Consider the following 17868-nt stretch of genomic DNA (forward strand, 5'->3'; position numbering starts at 1 on the left):
ACTTTAGTTTTTAGAAATATTACTTTTGGTACATTTTGATGCCTTACTCTTTGTGTGTGTGTGTGTGTGTGTGTGTGTGTGTGTGTGTGTGTGTGTGTGTGTGTGTGTGTGTGTGTGTGTGTGTGTGTGTGTGTGTGTGTGTGTGTGTGTGTATTTTAAACACAAATATATCATTGAACAACATAATTTGGTAATTCTAATTCTCAAAGACAGAATTTAATCCAGTATGGATTAAACGTGTCTCATTATGAAAGCATTCTGTGAAAAAGGAAAGCTCACAAGCCGGTAGATGTGCCTTTTTTAAACATACAGACTTGGTGTAGAGGGGAAAGGTTAAACCCACCCACAAAACAAAAACTCACTGTACATTACACCATTGAGTTTTTCTGGGTGAGTGTTCCTACCCCCGGGGTGAGTGTTCCTACCCCCGGGGTGAGTTTTCCTACCCCCGGGGTGAGTTTTCCTACCCCCGGGGTGAGTGTTCCTACCCCCGGGGTGAGTGTTCGTGAGTGTTCCTACCCCCGGGGTGAGTGTTCCTACCCCCGGGGTGAGTGTTCCTACCCCCGGGGTGAGTGTTCCGAGGTGAGTTTTCTCAGGTCCTGAGGTGAGTTTACCCACCCCCCGGGGTGACTGTTCCTACCCCCGAGGTGAGTATTCCTTTTTCAGTTGAGGTGAGTTTGTCTTGAGGTGAGTCTTCTTGTATTCCACACAAACAGGGGAGGGACACACAGTCCCCCCGATGGTCCTCATGGGACTTGAACCTGCGAACTGTCTATAGCAGAGGCAACCGATCAAGCACACCACACCACTGTGCCAACGCACCTTTGGGCCCTCAACAGGTATCTTCTAGTGCTTTTGACTGAAGAAACGAAGTCAAAGAGACATGATGTGAGTAGTTGAGAGATGGTGTAGTGGTCTAAAGATCAGACTCTCAGCACAGAGGTTCCATGTTCAAATCCTGGTTGATATTTTCAAAGCCAAAATACAAAAAAGCAAGCCAAAACCACAAAGAGACATAATGTGAGCAGCTGAGAGATGGTGGAGTGGTCTGAAGATCAGACTCTCAGCACAGAGGTTCCATGTTCAAATCCAGGTTGATATTTTCAAATCCAAAATTGAAAATAGCAGATCTACAGTTCTCCTCAGAAAAGGGATGCTAGGGTTCAAGTGATTAATGCGAAAAACGAAATCATATCACACAAAATTTGGCAGACCCCCTGTAGTAACTCTGAGGACCCCCTAGGGGTCCCGGACCCCCTGTTGAAGACCCCTGGTCTAGACTACTGCTGGTTCACAATTCAGAACAGCTATCCAGCTATAACGTTTAATACAAGTAAAAGCAGTTAATGAATAAGTGGAGTAGCTGCAATAAACAATTACATGGAATCCATCTATTTATATATCTGCAGTACCGTCCACGGGGGTCCCGGGGGTCGCCGTTACCCGCGTCGGTATGGGGTGTGTTTTTGGGACGAGCGTTCCGTAATGGTAGATAAGCAAACTCAGAATCAGGCTAACAACTAGCCATGATTAACAGGCTGCACGCGCTGAAGCTGCGAAATGCTATCAGTCAAAGATGGTTAATTTAGCAAGATACGCAATCTCCGGTTTACTTCCCGTTTCTGCGCGATTCTTCCATTGGAATCAATAGACTTCACTTGCTTCCTGTCTCCTAAAAAGGCGTCCACCTACATCACATCAATTAACCATCTTTGACTGATAGCATTACGCAGCTTCAGCGCGTGCAGCCTGTTAAATCAGGCTAGTTGTTAGCCTGATTCTCAGGTTGCTTATCTACGTCTCGTCCCAAAAACACACCCCTTAATGAATACGTGGAGTAGCTACAAACAAAGATATTATTAGCATCTTTTAAACCAGAGGTTCCCAAACCTTTTAGCTGCGGTAAGTAGTGGAAGTAGCAGATCTACAAGCTCACAATGCGTTACATTGTAAGCTTGTAGATCTGCTATGTGTGTGTGTGTGTGTGTGCGTGCGTGCGTGCGTGCGTGCGTGCTTGCTTGCGTGCGTGCGCGTCACATTCTAATAGAGCCCAAATACCGTTGCTTAGCGTCGGCCTCAGTGGCGCACCTCGTTTATCATTAGACTTCCAGTCCTTCACTTTTGGGTTCGTCTCCCGCTTGGCTTGAGACATTACTTTTTCAACCACGGACTACTTTTTTTCGCCGATAAAGTATATAGTTAAGAACACTTAATTCATTATTTACATAATTTTGTCTTAGATTAGTAAACTAATAGCCTCGATCTCCAGGCTTTTATTGTTTAGTTTTGCTAAAAAATAAAAGTACAGTAGTAAACTACTGTACCGTTCATTTGTATGTTAGCCCTCAATTTACAGTAGTTAAGTTGAAATACTCCAGCACTTTTGAATTATCTTTCAGAAATTATCTTTCAGAAATAACCCCCACCTTCACAGAACAATCAAATACTGCCATTGTGATTTGCATATCAAAAACTCAAGGAACTAGCCATGAATGGCTGTGGCTGCATATAAGCGATATTAATAATAATAATATTAATACCAGCTAATATCCCTGCCTTGTTGACATAATTATTTTAGCCTGCTTTACATTATGTTCTTTATGGTAGTTAGTTAATAACAATCATATCTTTGATTTATTGAAGTGAGGGAATGTATTCTACTATTTCTTGATACATTTCCAGTAATCCCATCAGCGTGTTTTTGCGACGAGGTCTGACTTTTTGATGGTTACAGCCTGTAAGAGACATCAAATTTCTCTTTTGGGCCTTGAGTCCCAAGACTCAAGACCCAAAAGAGTCTTGAGTCGAACGCATTAGATCCAAGTAGACATCAAATTTCTCTTTTGGGCCTTGAGTCTTGGGACTTAAGGCCCAAAAGAGAAATTTGATGTCTACTTGGATCTAATGCGTTCGATTCAAGACTCTTTTGGGTCTTGAGTCTTGGGACTCGAGACTCAAATCCTGGAAATCAAATCCTGGAAATGGCAAATCAGCATGTGTCTGTCTCCCTGGGGTCTAGTGCTGTAATAGGAATAGACTCCTGTGTTCTTGGCTGTTGCTGACAATAAGCCCACTTGTAAAGTGCATGAGCCAAATGCTTCCTTGAAAATCATCAGCATTAACAAATGGTCTCAAGTTAATTTATGAATTTCATGTATATGTTGAATGACAATAAAAGTAGGCTAAACATTCCATGCCAGACCGCCAGTATGGTCCTTTAATCACGACACAAGGACAATGGTCATGTTGTGTAAAGATCACTTTTACACCTTTATTTGGGCTCCCAATACACAAATCAAGGATATGTTCAATACAGAGTCTGCTTTAAGGTCTCATAATACACTGACTGAATGGAAGGTTTGCCAGTCTTAACTCTATGGGTCCTGTCCGCACAAGACCTATAAAAGCAAGATGGCTGCTCCAGCAAAACTGAGCTAGCCTTTGATTGGCTGGCAGAGTGAGGCGGACCCCCTGTAGTAACTCTGAGGACCCCCTGTTGAAGACCCCTGCACTACACCACAATGGTTCATAGTAATGCTGTGCACTTGCGTGATCTTCAGTGAAAGATTAGATAAAGGTAAAAGTTGGAAAGATGTCCCTGCGGGATTGGAACTCAGGACCTCACGTATGCAAGGCCTGTATCTTAATCACTGCTCCACCATGGTTCATACTTTCTCTGGTCTCTTGCACGCTCTTCACTGAAAGATCAGATAAAGGTGCAAGAGTCAGGTGAAAGTTGGAAAAATGTCCTGGTTGGAGACATTTAGACGTGCTGTGAGCTTGTAGATAAGCTATTTTGACATTTGTTTTTTCTGGCATTTTCACCCTGATTTATGTGAATCAGAGCTGTTGAAATGAGATTCTAATCAGATTTCTGAACTCGTACACTGAAGTACAATTCATACTTTGTCATACAACGGTGTCACTTGTCGAAAAAAGCAGCTCTACAAGCATCAGTATTGACACGTATATACTTTTCTTTGGTTAAATATTTATATAAAAAAGAAATCCACAGACAAACTTAACCATTTCCACTTTTCAATATACTCCTTCGTTGCCTCTTTTGCTGGACAATATATATAGAGGATGAAATGCATAATTTATTAAATATAAAGCCAATATCAAATACATTGTCAAAAATGAGAGACAGTGACGCTTTATTATAGCAAGACAGTCTTTTATTATATTATTCCTCATTTTGCTGGGGAACCCCTGAAACCACTTTATTGTTAGAGAACTGAAAATCTACAGCACACACACCACTCTCCCTGACAGAATGACTGAATCTGTACTGTACATCCATGATCAGGGTTCATTATGACACAACCAGGGGTGTAGTGCTACTTTAAGAAGTGGGGAGCACATCTATACCACTTGTTTCCCTCTACACCAAATCTTTTGTCCAAAAATAGCCGATCTACAAGCTCACAACACATCGCAGAGCGAGGCGTTGTGAGCTTGTAGATCGGCTATTTTGGGCTAATGTCCCCTCCAGAATATGGATGCTGGGGTTAAATAATTCTGATGTAAGATCATGCCCAACTATAGTTGATAGGATGTTTTACTGAGAATTTCACAATTTGTAAGCAAGTTGAATTATTTGGGGCAATGTTTTTCGGTTACACCAACTGATTTTTTTGCTATCATTCCTCCAAATATTCTATCAATATCGAATTAAACCCGAAACTTTAGACTAGGTCATCAAAAAGAATAAAGTATGCATGTAATCTCTTTAGCAGAACTTTTGTCAACAATGGTTGTTTAAAACATGCTCAATAAATAAAGCTTAATTTGATTGGATTAACATGTACATTTCTTTTTGCAATAAGGACATTTTATCAAAACATTTGTTTAATTCAACGTTTCCGATTTATTCCAGCATAATGCACATAAAAACAGTCTGATGGAAACAGCAACTGAATCATACAGTATATGACACATAACTGTAGGCCTATATGATTATGCAGAATGAGTTTAATTTTGCCCAAGCCCAATTCAAACAAAGTAAATTATTTGCAGAAATGAGGAGCTAAGATGGTATATACGCAATTCTGTTCTTAATGGACTATGTAGTCAATCAGAACGTACATACTTAGTACTTACATACACATGTTTATATCACACACATTTTAACATTTAAAATATATATTTTTAAAATTACTTAAAAATATATTATATATATATATATATATATATATCTGCACACACAAACATTTTCTGAATGTATTACTTTCTTATGATATACAATCCACCTGATAGTGATTAAAATGGTTCAACATGCACTTTCTTTACTCAAGTCTGGACACTGATCCATCCTCCAATACATTCATCCCTCCATGCATTCATTCCTTTTTTTCACAATTCTCCTTCCTTAGTGAATGGAGCACTTCACACAACCTTATCTTCACATAATTGGTCCTTACTAATGCTCATTATAAGATAAGACCATTTCCGTCCTCTATCTCTGTGTCTCTTTGGTGGGCTATGGACAGTTCAGAACTCTGCCTACCAATGTCATCGTCGATGGGGATTCTAAGCAAATAAAACTACGACCTTTCTCTTCCTGGAAAGATAGTTTGCTGAAATAGAAGCCATTGTTCTTGCATTAATAAAAATGTTTGAAAATACGAAATCTGTTCACATTTATTATGTCACTGGTAGGCACTAGCCAGGTTTCTGAACTTTCCACATCCCTCCTCTGAGACACAGACCAAATAAACAGAAATGATAGCATCTTATAATGAGCATAAGTGAGGACCAATTATATGAAGATGGGTTCATATGGGAAAATGGGTTATCGCCGCTCCAAACTATGCAGGCGCTTACAATTTGTGCATTAACAAGATGCTCTAATCTAGTTGCACTTAAGTGCAAGATCAGAGGAGGAGTGTGTTTCCATGCATTGTAGTGCAACAGAAGATCCAAGCGTAGGGTTGGTAAACTACAGTATACAGTAGTTTACATCCTAGCTCCTTCACAAGGTATAGGTATGCCACCAGGGCTAGTATGCCCTCAGTAACACCGGTGGAAAACTCCTTCAGACTTGCTATGAGCTCTCACTCAAGATTAGCTTCCATGTCTCCAGTTTTCGACTCAACCACAACTTCAGGCAAAAGATGTCGCTTAAAAATCTTAGGCTGTGTGTCCACCAAAGTGTTTCTTCCCAGCTGAAAACGTAAGGCGCTCGCCTAAAAACGCTTCTAACGTGAATGCGTAGCACAAAAACAGGGAGCTCCCTTTGTAAACAATTAAAAAAACATACCCTGCGGCCATGAAAAAAAACATCTGGGTGGACACAGCTCCTTAGCCTATTTTGTGCACGGACCTCATAGTCATTTCCATCTGGATGAGGGAAGGAGGAATTACATGGAAAGTAATTACCTTTTTTTCTTTTCCTTTTTTTCCTACCATCTACCGTATTTAGACAAGTCTTAAAATATTGGATATCTGTACCGGCAACGGTTAAATTGTGATTATTTTCTTCTTTGGTGTTGTTCAGCAGACAGGTGGCATGTCCTGGGATCTGTCACGGCAATGCCTCTTGTTGCTAGGGTTCTCCTGTTCAGGCTGCCTGCCATGCTTCCCAACACAGCCATCTACAAGCGCGCACGCACACGCACACACACACACACACACACACACACACACACACACACACAGAGAGCATGGTCCAGACTCCAGAGAGTTCCAATACAATAGAATAAAGGCGAGTTTGAATGTTTGATGAGAGAAGGACAAGATGAAGAATCACTTACTTGCAAGGTAGGAGGAGGATAAACCCTTCTGCCACTGTGAAGACATAACCAGGCATTTCATTAAGAACAAATTCTTATTTACAATGGCGTTGTGACAAAAGGCAAGGCATCTTGAGGGACAGGGGTGTAGGGGCCAAAATAATTAAAACGTTTAAGTTGTGTTCTTATCTCAACCAGAATAAGCGCAACAGCGCAAGGGGCCAGCTTTCCAAAAGGTACAGTACCAGTCAACATGGTATTCCAACAACAATCTATGGTAAACACATTTCTTTATACAGGAAAAGAAAATAACCCATTTTAACTTATGGACCATTTTGCTCTTACATCACACTCGTATAACATAAGAACAATACGGCTGCCATGTGAATATGGTCAATTATCAGCAAACGTACACTAGTACAGTTTTCACAACTTTTCAGTGTGTAATACTGTGTATTCTATCCATTCCACTACTCACTATGAACTTGCTGACTCCCTTGAGGCCGCTGAACCTCAGGTAGGAGATGTCTCCCTTGTCCTTGCCGCTGTCCTGGTCGGTGGTGTAGATGTGAGTGACGCCCGCCCCTCTGATCAGAGGAACACACTCGTCACACGGACACTTGGTCACAAACATCATGGTGGGCTCCCCTGCTTTGATTTCCCTGCTCCTGAAATGACAGTAATGAAGAATTAGACGTTAACCACTGAGCATTGATTCAACTTCCAAACCAAAATACACAGTCAGACGGTTATCTACACAGTGATCCATTTGTAATGAAAACGGAGGGGGAGCGACATTTTCTAAACCACTTTCTAAACCACATTTTTCAGGAAATGAAAAAACTGTATTTTTTAAAACAAAGCAATACTGCCTCATCAAAGTTGGAATAGTGACTTTATATATTGTCAGATACTTGTATGTGTCATTATACTATCACCACTTTACCCAAATCCAGCTCAAGTTGAGTTAGGAGTCCGAACAGCTGACAATAGCTCCAATCGCTGCTGAGGGAGAGGTTTCAAATGGGGCTAAATTCCTAAAAGCTAACAATGGATCTCCAAGCTCACAATGCATCACAACGTGTGAATTAATGCCCTGATGCTTCATGACACTTATTATATAGGCCTACAATAATAAACAAGACTTTAAATATTACAACAACTTCTGTAAAGAGGAGTTCACAGAGTTGGAGTTTGAGTAGAACTAGCGCGACAGAAATGCTATGAACTAATTTCTTGTCACATTGCTCTCCTCATTAAACACTTAATAGATTTTAGAAATAGAATTACTTGTTTTCATAACTTTAGCGTCAGTGCTATGTTTGATTACAGGTACACTGCATAGTTTTAACAGACTGCCGTTTAGTTTGTTTATGTGCAGCTCCTCCTCTCACTGCGCAGTGCGCTCTGCGCTGTGCTGTGCAACGGCAGCAGGAGAGGAGAGGGGGGGGAGTTGCATGGTTTTGACAGACAGTTTGAGGATCCAATGGAGTTGGGAGGTTTTGTCAGAGGCGCTTTTTAATACTTTTCATTGGTTCAAATTTTTTTTTACACAGACGTAAAGGGTGTTCGATAGCGTTGATTCATGAAAAAAAAAGAAGCTGAAAATGGAGCTGGTTCCTGCTGGACAGCCACGATATACTTCATCATACGACAAATAAAGAAATTAAACGATCTACAAAGTTTGTAAACTCACCTTTACAAACTCACTCGCCTTTTTTGGGGATAATATATATATATATATATAACGTAGTATTATTATTTATTTATTTTAGTATGTGGTTAACATACATTTTCAAATTGTTATATCAAACAGATCAGACATATTTCCAAAAAGGAAATGTGTGTATTTAATTCAGTCTAACCAGAAGCAGGAATAAAACATATCCCCCACCCCCATTAATGACCAAATGCAAAGCCATGGATTTCCCCCCATGCCCCCCCCCCCCCCCCCACCCGCCCCCCAGTAAAAAGCTAGTAGTAAAATTGCATGCATTTCCCAGTAGTGTGTGTGTGTGTGTGTGTGTGTGTGTGTGTGTGTGTGTGTGTGTGTGTGTGTGTGTGTGTGTGTGCACCCTGACCTAAATGTAAGTGCGTTCTGCTCTGCGTGAACCATGTATCTGTATTTGCGTCTCTGTCGGTCCTGCTGCTTGTTGTCCATTTGAGGGTACTCGGCGTACTGTGAGCCCGCTGGGTAGGCGTTGTACCCGCAACCCAGCAGATATAGGCGACCCGTACCATCACAGCCAGCCTATGGTAACAGAACAGAAGAACACGATAGAGTCGCACGTTAATGTCATTGTCAGTGTACAGTCCACAGTACATTATTTGACCATTGACATTGTTTTAGACAGACAGGCAAGTAAGAATTGTAGATTTTTCCAATTGTTTTGCAAATGTACATGTATTCATGTCCAATTCCCCATGCATAATGTGGTCCATGTCACTGCAAACCCCCCATTTTTGGTCTTGGGGAGGTTGTAGACAAACACACATCTCCTCTGATAAACAAGGGGGTCGCCAGCTGCATCTTTTTCACCTGACAGAGAGGAGTTTCACCGGGAGAGCGTAACATGCGCAGAGGTTCACGCGACAGTATTTCGCACAGACTGCATTTTCCATTGTTTAGACAAGATAGTAGGGAAAAAGGTAACAGAGGGCAGAGAGAGGAGAAAGTACATGGACAGGTGTCCAGCCCAGAATCTAACTGGGGACATTGCGATTACAGTATGTGGTCGAAGCACTATTCAGTAATCTAAGAGGCGCCCCTCAAGAGTAAATTTAGAAATGAGAAATTTAGACTGACAAGAACCTCTCTAATTTAGATTACATTAGCTATATATTGTTTGAATTTTGTTCTAGACATATGACTTAAAACCTTTCGCTCTACACCAAATGTCTTTGCCGATCATATTACTATAGTATATACTATATTTTTGCCTAACGTTCACCTAATATGGTCCAGATTAAAGTGGTTAATGAATGAATGCATTTACTGATTGGACCATATTTGGAGCAGAATCATAGTGTATAACATTAGGACAGTGGCCTATAATGTACGTGCAAACAGGCATAAACTAGTAACAAAAGCCAAGAGAAGGTAACTGAACTCACAGACTGTCCCTCTGCCCAGATGACAGCACCCACGCCCACCTTGGGGTCCTCTGGAATGAAAATTACAGTTTGTTGTCAGAGAAATGTCAAAGTTGAAACACTCTATTTTTGAAAAATAGAGAAAATAGCCAATCATGATACCGACCATGATACTGACCATGATACTGACATGACACTGACCATGATTCTACCATGATACTGACATGACACTGACCATGATTCTACCATGATACTGACATGACACTGACCATGATACTGACCATGATACTGACATGACACTGACCACCATGATACTGACCATGATACTGACATGACACTGACCATGATTCTACCATGATACTGACAATGTTATTGACATGATACTGACCATGATACTGACCATTTTATTGACATGATGCTGACCAAGTATTGACATGATACTGGCCATGATATTGACCATGGTACTGACATACAATTTAGGCATTTAGGCTAGGTAAAGTGCTACGGGCTAAGGTGGAATCTGAAGAGGCGAGTCTTCAGATTACGATACAGACCACGATACTGACATGGTACTGACCATGATCTATAAGCTTGTAAGCTCATACGACTATTGGCTAAGAAAATAGCCAAAGCCTACCTGTCTGATAGGACAGCAGCCTAGCTTGAATGATGCAGTGGCGGGCCACTTCTTGGGACACTCCCTGGTGGGGAGACATGGAGGAGGCAGGTGGTGTGGAAAGGGGTGTCTCTGCGGTGGAAGACCGTTCACTAGGAGCCAGAAATGACACAAACAGACAGAGAGGCAAGATGAGTTAAGAAAGAAAGGGAAGGGATTGTAGTCTGAAGTGTCAAAATGCTCTTCCTGTGACCTTGTGAAAGCAGTCGGCCTCAAACAAAGTGCCATGCATTCTCCAAAAGGTTGTCACTCACTGTTGTTTTGTTTTGTTTCCTAATCTCAGGTCACAAGGACCCGGTGCATTTTGGAGGAGAAGCCTTTCATGTACAGTACACAGAAGTCATTTGAAAGAAGTCATTTGTGAGTTGGATGCAACGGCACCGCTAGTTATTTGCACGGTTAAACAGACAGGTTGATTCCTGGTAATAAAAAGGGCAGAAATGGCTTAGATTCCAAAGATAAAAGCCATTTGGAGGCACCTTTGTGTCTCTGCCATCTCTTTCCTGCCCTACTTTTTTTTGTTCTTTATTTACCCAGGGTAGTAGCAGAGCACAAGTGCTCATTGTCAGCAACGCCCTGCACTAGACACACATACTGTTACACAGCAGAATCCTGAGTGTTAATTTGACCCGTGAGGGTGCTGTACGTGCTCAGAGTTCAATTAACACTCACTGTGTTAACTGCGTGTCTCATACGGACATACCTTGAAAATATTATATTAAAAAAAGACAAGACATTTTGTAAAGTGCAGTGTTGTTGTAACCTGTAAAAGCCGTGGTGTAGCAGTGGGACTCCGGCGGCCACTGACGCCAGCACTCCCAGTAGCTCCCTCATGTTGTGCCTCAGGCTGGAGAAGTAGGGCTCCATGCAGAAGTTCTCCAGTCGCATGTGGGTGAGAACGTTGCGATGCTGCTGCTCCGTGCTGACCAGGAAGTGTCGGGAGAAGTCCTCCAGGTGTCTCCTCCGCTGTCTGGAGGACATGGAAGAGATTTGCAATGGGTTAAAGCAAAAATAAAATCTCACGACTGAAAAATGTTTGTATGACCAAGTCCTAATGTGCGATTTGTGAAACATTATGAAAGGAGCCCCCCCCACACTAGCACTGATCCCTAAACAAGTATGTCAAATTATGATGTTTTATTCAAATTGTTCCTGCCGTTGTACATACTGCCAACCAGGTGGAAAATAATCCCAGATTGAGGCTTTAACCTTTGCTTTGATATGAAACATTTGAGACTATTACGATTTTATGGAAGATGCTTCTGAACACATTGCTAGTTTGACCATTCCAATGCTCTAATCTTAAAATAATGGCCGAAAATGGCCTATCTACATGCTCTGAATGCGTCGCTTTTGTTTTCGCTGCGCAACATACTTCCACAGAAGACATGCTGATGCTGGCTTCATATGGAATCCAAATGACTTAAATCAGACTGAGAACTTTAATCCATGGATTTGTCCCATTCAAGTTGCACAACACGCCATGCGTCTGTATGCACTGTTGTTACATGTTGTATACAGCGTCATACTACAGAGTCACACAAAAGTAGCAAAAATAGCCGACCTCCAAGCTCAAGCTTGTGAGGTTGTAGATCTATTTTTGAAAAATAATGAAGTTGACCAATAACTCAAGAATATGGAGGGAGTTCTGCTGGAAGAATTTAACCCGTTTTTTTATAACACCTAAAATTAAATCAAAACAACTGAAAACAGATCAACCATGCTGGAGACAGTGTGGCCACATGGAAGCGGGTCACGCTCACATATTCTGGAAATGTCCCAAAATTCAAAAATATTGGCGAGATATTCACGCCACCATAGAGACTGTTCTTGGTTTTGAGATACCTCAGACCTGTACCTTGATGTTGTTGGGAAATATTCCTGAAGATTTCTTGACACAGGACAAATATCTAATCAAAATCTTTCTAGCAGCAAGCAAGAAAGCGGTCACGCGTCGCTGGTATCAACAGGATCCCCCAACCAAAGACAATTGGATGGACATAATAAGGGAAATATATTCTATGGAAAAACTAACATTCATACTTAGACTACAAGAGGACAAATCACACAAATACTGGGAAAAGTGGTCTTCACTTTTTCAGCCCATGGACAATGTATAACCAATATGTAACAGAAAAATAACTAACAATTGTAGAATGCAGCCTTTCCGTGTATTTTATTTTTTTGATTTTATTGTTATCTTCATTTTATTTCTTGTGTTTTTGTACTGTCCTTTTTGTTTTGTATTTCAAGTATATGTATCTGTCTTTTGAAAATATTTTGTTCCAATAAAAATTGAGTTAAAAAAAAAAGAAAAATAATGAAGTTAAATTGCCCGTTGGTTTTACAAATATTGCACCAATGAAAAGTATTAAGAAGAGCTTGTGACTACATAATAACTGCATTGGAACAAGGCCCCCCCCCCTCCCCCCCATCTCCTGAAAAGTAACCGTTTTGAACATACAAGGTTTCCATCCGAAAGCAACGATAGGACTTTTAACCCATTCAAACTGGGAACGCATCTGCGTAACCACTTTATCCGTATTTTATACTTTGGCTATTAAAAAATAGCAGACATACCAGCTCATAGCACGGCGCAGTGCTATGAGCTTGTGGAACTGCTATTTTTCAAAAAGATTTACCATTATTTTGTGCAAATATTTGAGTATATATTTTTTTAAAGGGAACATTTGTAACTCAAATCTTTGCTTCCGGGTCAAGGAAAATACGTTTTTCAGAACACTGTTAGGATTTAGAAGACATTTGTAGAATCCCCAGAAGCAATGATTTGAGATACAAATGTTTGTTTTAAAAACATTATATATATATTCAAAGATTTGATTTTTCAAAAATAGCAGATCGCCAAACTCGTAGTGTGGCACTCGGTGCAAAGAGCTTGTATATCTGCTATTTTTGAATAGCCAATGACACAGATTATTTCCCGGTCTAAATGGGTTAATGGGAGTTAGAAGGCAGATTTAAAAAAAAAAAACCTGAAGAAGAGTTCCCCGGCATCCACTCCTGGCTCGTCCTCGCTCAGCCGCTCCATGAAGTCGCTCCCCCTAGAGGTCTCGTCGATGAACTGCGGGAGGCCGGGCGCCAGCGGCTGCAGCAGGACGCAGATGCGGGGCTGGCTGTTGGACTTCAGCCTCTCTGCTGCCACGGCGTCCAGCGCGGCCTCCTGGGTAATGTAGTCACCGGCACTCTGGGAATGGTCTGTGTTAGGGACCGGCGGCGACCTCAGGAGGCTGACCTCGGGGTCCCCGGGCCAAAAGGCGATCTGGCTGACCCCCGCTGGAAGAGGACAACCACAATGATCAGTATTCAGCTAGGAAATTCATTAGTGTTATCCTAACACTCAGCCATAAACCAAACCATAATCAATCAATCAATCAATCAGCCAAAATCAATCAGCCAAAATCAAGCCAAGGCATAATTACTCAATATATCAATCTATCCATCACCATTGATTAGCCCTGTCACAGTTATTACATAATCGTCTAATCGCAATTATTTGAGATAATCTGAATTATTTTGCATAATCGTCATAATCGTTTCCATGTTGAAAAATGTTCATACATTTTCAAATATGAAAAAAGCAGAAATAGCAGAGCTACAAGCTTACAACATGTCACGGAAGTGAACAGCTGTAGATCAGGGGCTGTAGAAACAGCTGTAGATCAGCTATTTCTGCTTTCATTCATTTTTATCTTAAAGGACGACTTCACCACTTTTCAACATATCTTCATATAATAGGTCCTCACTATTGCTCATGATAAAATGATACAATTTTTTTCTACTTAGTCTGTGTCTCATAGGAGGGCTGTGGACAGTCCAGAAACCCGTCTACCAGTGACATCATCATTAGGCAGGATTTTTTTTCTTCCAAAAAGATTAGAATTTTTTAATTCAGATTTGTATTAAGGCGAGAACAATGGGATCTATTATTGCATTGCAACTTTCCAGGAATACAAAGCCTGCAGTTTCTATTAGCTTGGATTCCCCATTGATGATGTCACTGGTTTCTGAACTGTCTACAGCCCTCCTCTGAGACACAGACTGAGTAGAAAAAATTGTACCATTTTATCATGAGCATTAGTGAGGACCTATTATATGAAGATATGTTGAAAAGTGGTGAAGTTGTCCTTTAAGTATAAAATTATTAGTTATATAATAGATAAGTTATTTGTCATATCTGCCCTGTGCAATTTGATTACGAGGCCTAAAAGGCAAACAGAAATGTATTTTTTATTCATTATGTTCCCATGTTCAATGCCGAAACAAAACACGATTACATTGTTAATTGCAATTATTTGTACTAGACCATACCCGGTCGACGCATCCGTGGGGGGATATACGCACATGATCTGGCAACCCGGGAGGCAGTTCGTCCCATAGCTGGGCAGCCCCGTAACCATGGCGACAGTGGTGTACACATAAACGCTAATAAGAAGCTGAGATTTGATGAAATTGAAAAACGGGCTTCACAGTTAAGTTCAGATGGTAATGGTCAATGGCTGTGTGCAAAATCAGAGCAATTGGTCCAGCCACTACAGACCCACTACAGACAGAGGTTACTAGAATTATAGTAGGATGACAATGAATCGGCAACTTAACCCATTTAGACCGGGAAAGTATCTCTGTCATTTTAGATTTCTTTGGCTATTCAGAAATAGCAGATCTAGAGCTTGTAGATCTGCTATTTTTGAAAATGTGTGCAAATAATTGAATATATATATTTTTAAAGCAAACTTTTGTAAAATATGTTGTTCCAGGGACTTCCAGAAGCAAAGATTTGAGTTAAAAATGTTGTTTAAAAAAACAAAATATTCAAAGATTTGCACAAAATGTTCAAGATTCTTTTTAAATAGCAGATCTACATATCTGAAAATGACACAGTTGTAATGTTGTGATGGTGACAGCCCTACCATTGATGAGCATCTTGAGGCAGGTGGCGCAGGGTCTCCTGGAGAAGTACAGCTGACATCCAGACAGCCTGGCTGCGTGTGTGACCACAGCCACCTGGCCTGCATGGAGCTCTGGCCCCGAGCAGTGGAGGCCCACCACCTTACTGTCCCGTACCACCACCACACCTGTCCTACGCACCTGCCACACAACACACACACACACACACACACACACTTAATTCTCATTTTATACTTCAAAAATAGTGAATTGTGAGCTTCTAGATCGACTACTACCAATTCACTTTTTTTTTTTAATTCCTTTTTTTAAACCTTTCGCCTAAAATCAGATGCCCAGAACAAGGATAGATTATTAATCGATTATTCTATTTTTTTGTTCTTTATTTATCCAGGGTAGTAGCTCATTTTCAGCAACTCCCAGCACGTAGACTGTAGAGACACACAAAAAAAAACCTGGGAGATGACCAGTACAGTCTTATACTGTTGGTCACTGAGCAGCTCCACTGGAGCAGTTGCCGTGCTCAAAGACAATTCTGCAGTGTTGGGGTGAGTGATGACCATTCACTTCCCCACCCGGGTTATTCCTGCAGGCCACCGCTGCCCAGGATTAGGACAAGGCGTTTTTTGTGATTTATGAATGAATGAATGAATTTCTTTACAACTTTACTCAACTAGTAATACACTCATTGCCATTTAGAATTGTCTGTACAGAATGTGTGTGTGTGTGTGTGTGTGTGTGTGTGTGTGTGTGTGTGTGTGTGTGTGTGTGTGTGTGTGTGTGTGTGTGTGTGTGTGTGTGTGTGTGTGTGTTTGGTGGGGTACTTACAGTCTCATTGTGGCCTGTGTCCTCTGGCTCATCTTTGGGGAAAAGCTCCATCCACAGGCTCAACAGGGTGAACAAGTTCACCTTGGGTAACCTGGGACCATAACCTGAAGGACAAGACACACAGAGAAAGAGATAAGATAATTAGTAAGGGAGAGGTTTTATACCAAGTGAATGCAAGACAGGGTTGTTTTGCAGACAGACAGACAGACAGACAGACAGACAGACAGACAGAGAGAGAGACACACACACACACACACACACACACACACACACACACACACACACACACACACACACACACACACACACACACACACACACACACACACACACACACACACACACACACAGAATGAGACAGACAGACAGACAGACAGACAGACAGACAGACAGACAGACAGACAGACAGACAGACACACAGAATGAGACAGACAGACAGACAGACAGACAGACAGACAGACAGACAGAGACACACACACAGACAGACAGACAGACAGACAGACAGACAGACAGACAGACAGACAGAATAAGAGACAGACAGACAGACATACATACAGAATGAGAGAGAGAGAGAGAGAGAGAGAGAGAGAGAGAGAGAGAGAGAGAGAGACAGACAGACAGACAGACAGACAGACAGACAGACAGACAGAATAAGAGACAGACAGACAGACACGATGGCAGTAAAGAGATGCCATTTAATGTCACTTTCAAGTGTCAACCTGCACATCTAGAGACTCTCTCACCTTGTACTTTGCTGTCGGTTTGCGTGCTGGCATCCTGGGCTTCTGTGCCACCTCCTCGTCTGCATTGTTGACACTGTGTATGTTGACCAGTGTGGAGTGAGTCCTGGTTCATAGGCTCGCATCTTGATGTGTCCATCCAGTCCGTAGGACGTTCTTAATGCGCAGGAAACCGGCTGAAAGGGGGATAATAATGTCAACACATAGGCAAAGGCTGATTTCAATCAGTGTTGCCATATCTTGTGAGAGAAATAAGCAACCAGGTCTAGGAAAAAACAAGCCCAAAAGAAGCAACCCCCCAGATGACAGTAAAGTGACAATTTAAGGACTTTTTAAACCCTAAAAGAAAAAAAGAGGACCAAAATCCTACTGCATCAAAATTAATCAACAAACTATACTGCAAAACTGGTCAAACAATGGCCAAATTGTCAAATAATATAACAAAGAGACAAAATATTTGAACCAGAACCAGAACTACTGGTTTAAATAATAATTCAAATAATTCAAACATATGGAAACAAGCCCAAATAAGAAACTCCACTTTAGAAACAAGCCCAAAACCCGCAACCCGCAAACTAGCAATATTTACAAACGACTATAACTTTGCAGAAAAATAAGTCAAAAATCGCTTATAATAAGCGGACATGGCAACGCTGGGTCCAAGCTACTCTATGGCTGCTTCCGACAATATTTTCTGACGTGGAAACATGGGCGGTCACTAATTTTGGCGTTTCACTGAAATTAGTGACCTATCCAACTCTGTGGCACCAGAGGAAGTCACTATTCGTATTTGGCCCCAACATTCATTGTTTAGTTTTTTTTAGGTCTCTCCTTTCCATACCACAAGTCGTTTGCTTTATATTCTTTTAGCAAA

At 41.3% G+C, this 17868-nt stretch overlaps 1 protein-coding gene across 2 annotated transcripts; it reads right to left on the reverse strand.

The window, feature by feature from the left end:
- Nucleotides 1–4461: 4461 nt before the first annotated feature.
- cdadc1 (cytidine and dCMP deaminase domain containing 1) lies at nt 4462–17211 on the reverse strand. 2 transcript variants are annotated; one of them, XR_014600307.1, is made up of 12 exons: nt 16998–17211; nt 16255–16358; nt 15432–15609; nt 13497–13797; nt 11267–11473; nt 10465–10595; nt 9849–9898; nt 8816–8985; nt 7213–7402; nt 6756–6789; nt 5093–6596; nt 4462–5051 (listed from the first exon to the last, which is right to left on the reverse strand). XR_014600307.1 is itself a non-coding variant. In XM_084051116.1 (11 exons), exons 1-11 carry the CDS (start codon nt 17131–17133, stop codon nt 6496–6498), a joined length of 1602 nt encoding a protein of 533 aa, XP_083907242.1. In that variant the 5' UTR covers nt 17134–17211; the 3' UTR covers nt 4462–6495. The 2 variants fall into 2 exon arrangements, 1 of the variants encoding a protein (XP_083907242.1); XM_084051116.1 differs by having other exon boundaries at nt 4462–6596.
- Between the last annotated feature and the right edge of the window lie 657 nt (nt 17212–17868).

This window comes from Gymnoscopelus microlampas (assembly GCF_963454915.1).
Source record: "Gymnoscopelus microlampas genome assembly, chromosome: 24".
In the NCBI taxonomy this organism is placed as follows: domain Eukaryota; kingdom Metazoa; phylum Chordata; class Actinopteri; order Myctophiformes; family Myctophidae; genus Gymnoscopelus; species Gymnoscopelus microlampas.

Bases quoted from the DNA above. Each gene is read 5' to 3' on its own strand.
- cdadc1 (XM_084051116.1), bottom strand. From the start codon at position 17,133: ATGGACACATCAAGATGCGAGCCTATGAACCAGGACTCACTCCACACT. The intron at 11,474-13,496 runs GTTTTTTTTTTT...CATGTCCTCCAG, and splicing joins GCCGGGGAACTCTTCTTCAG to ACAGCGGAGGAGACACCTGG. The intron at 7,403-8,815 runs GTCAGGGTGCAC...CTGTCATTTCAG, and splicing joins CAGAACGCACTTACATTTAG to GAGCAGGGAAATCAAAGCAG.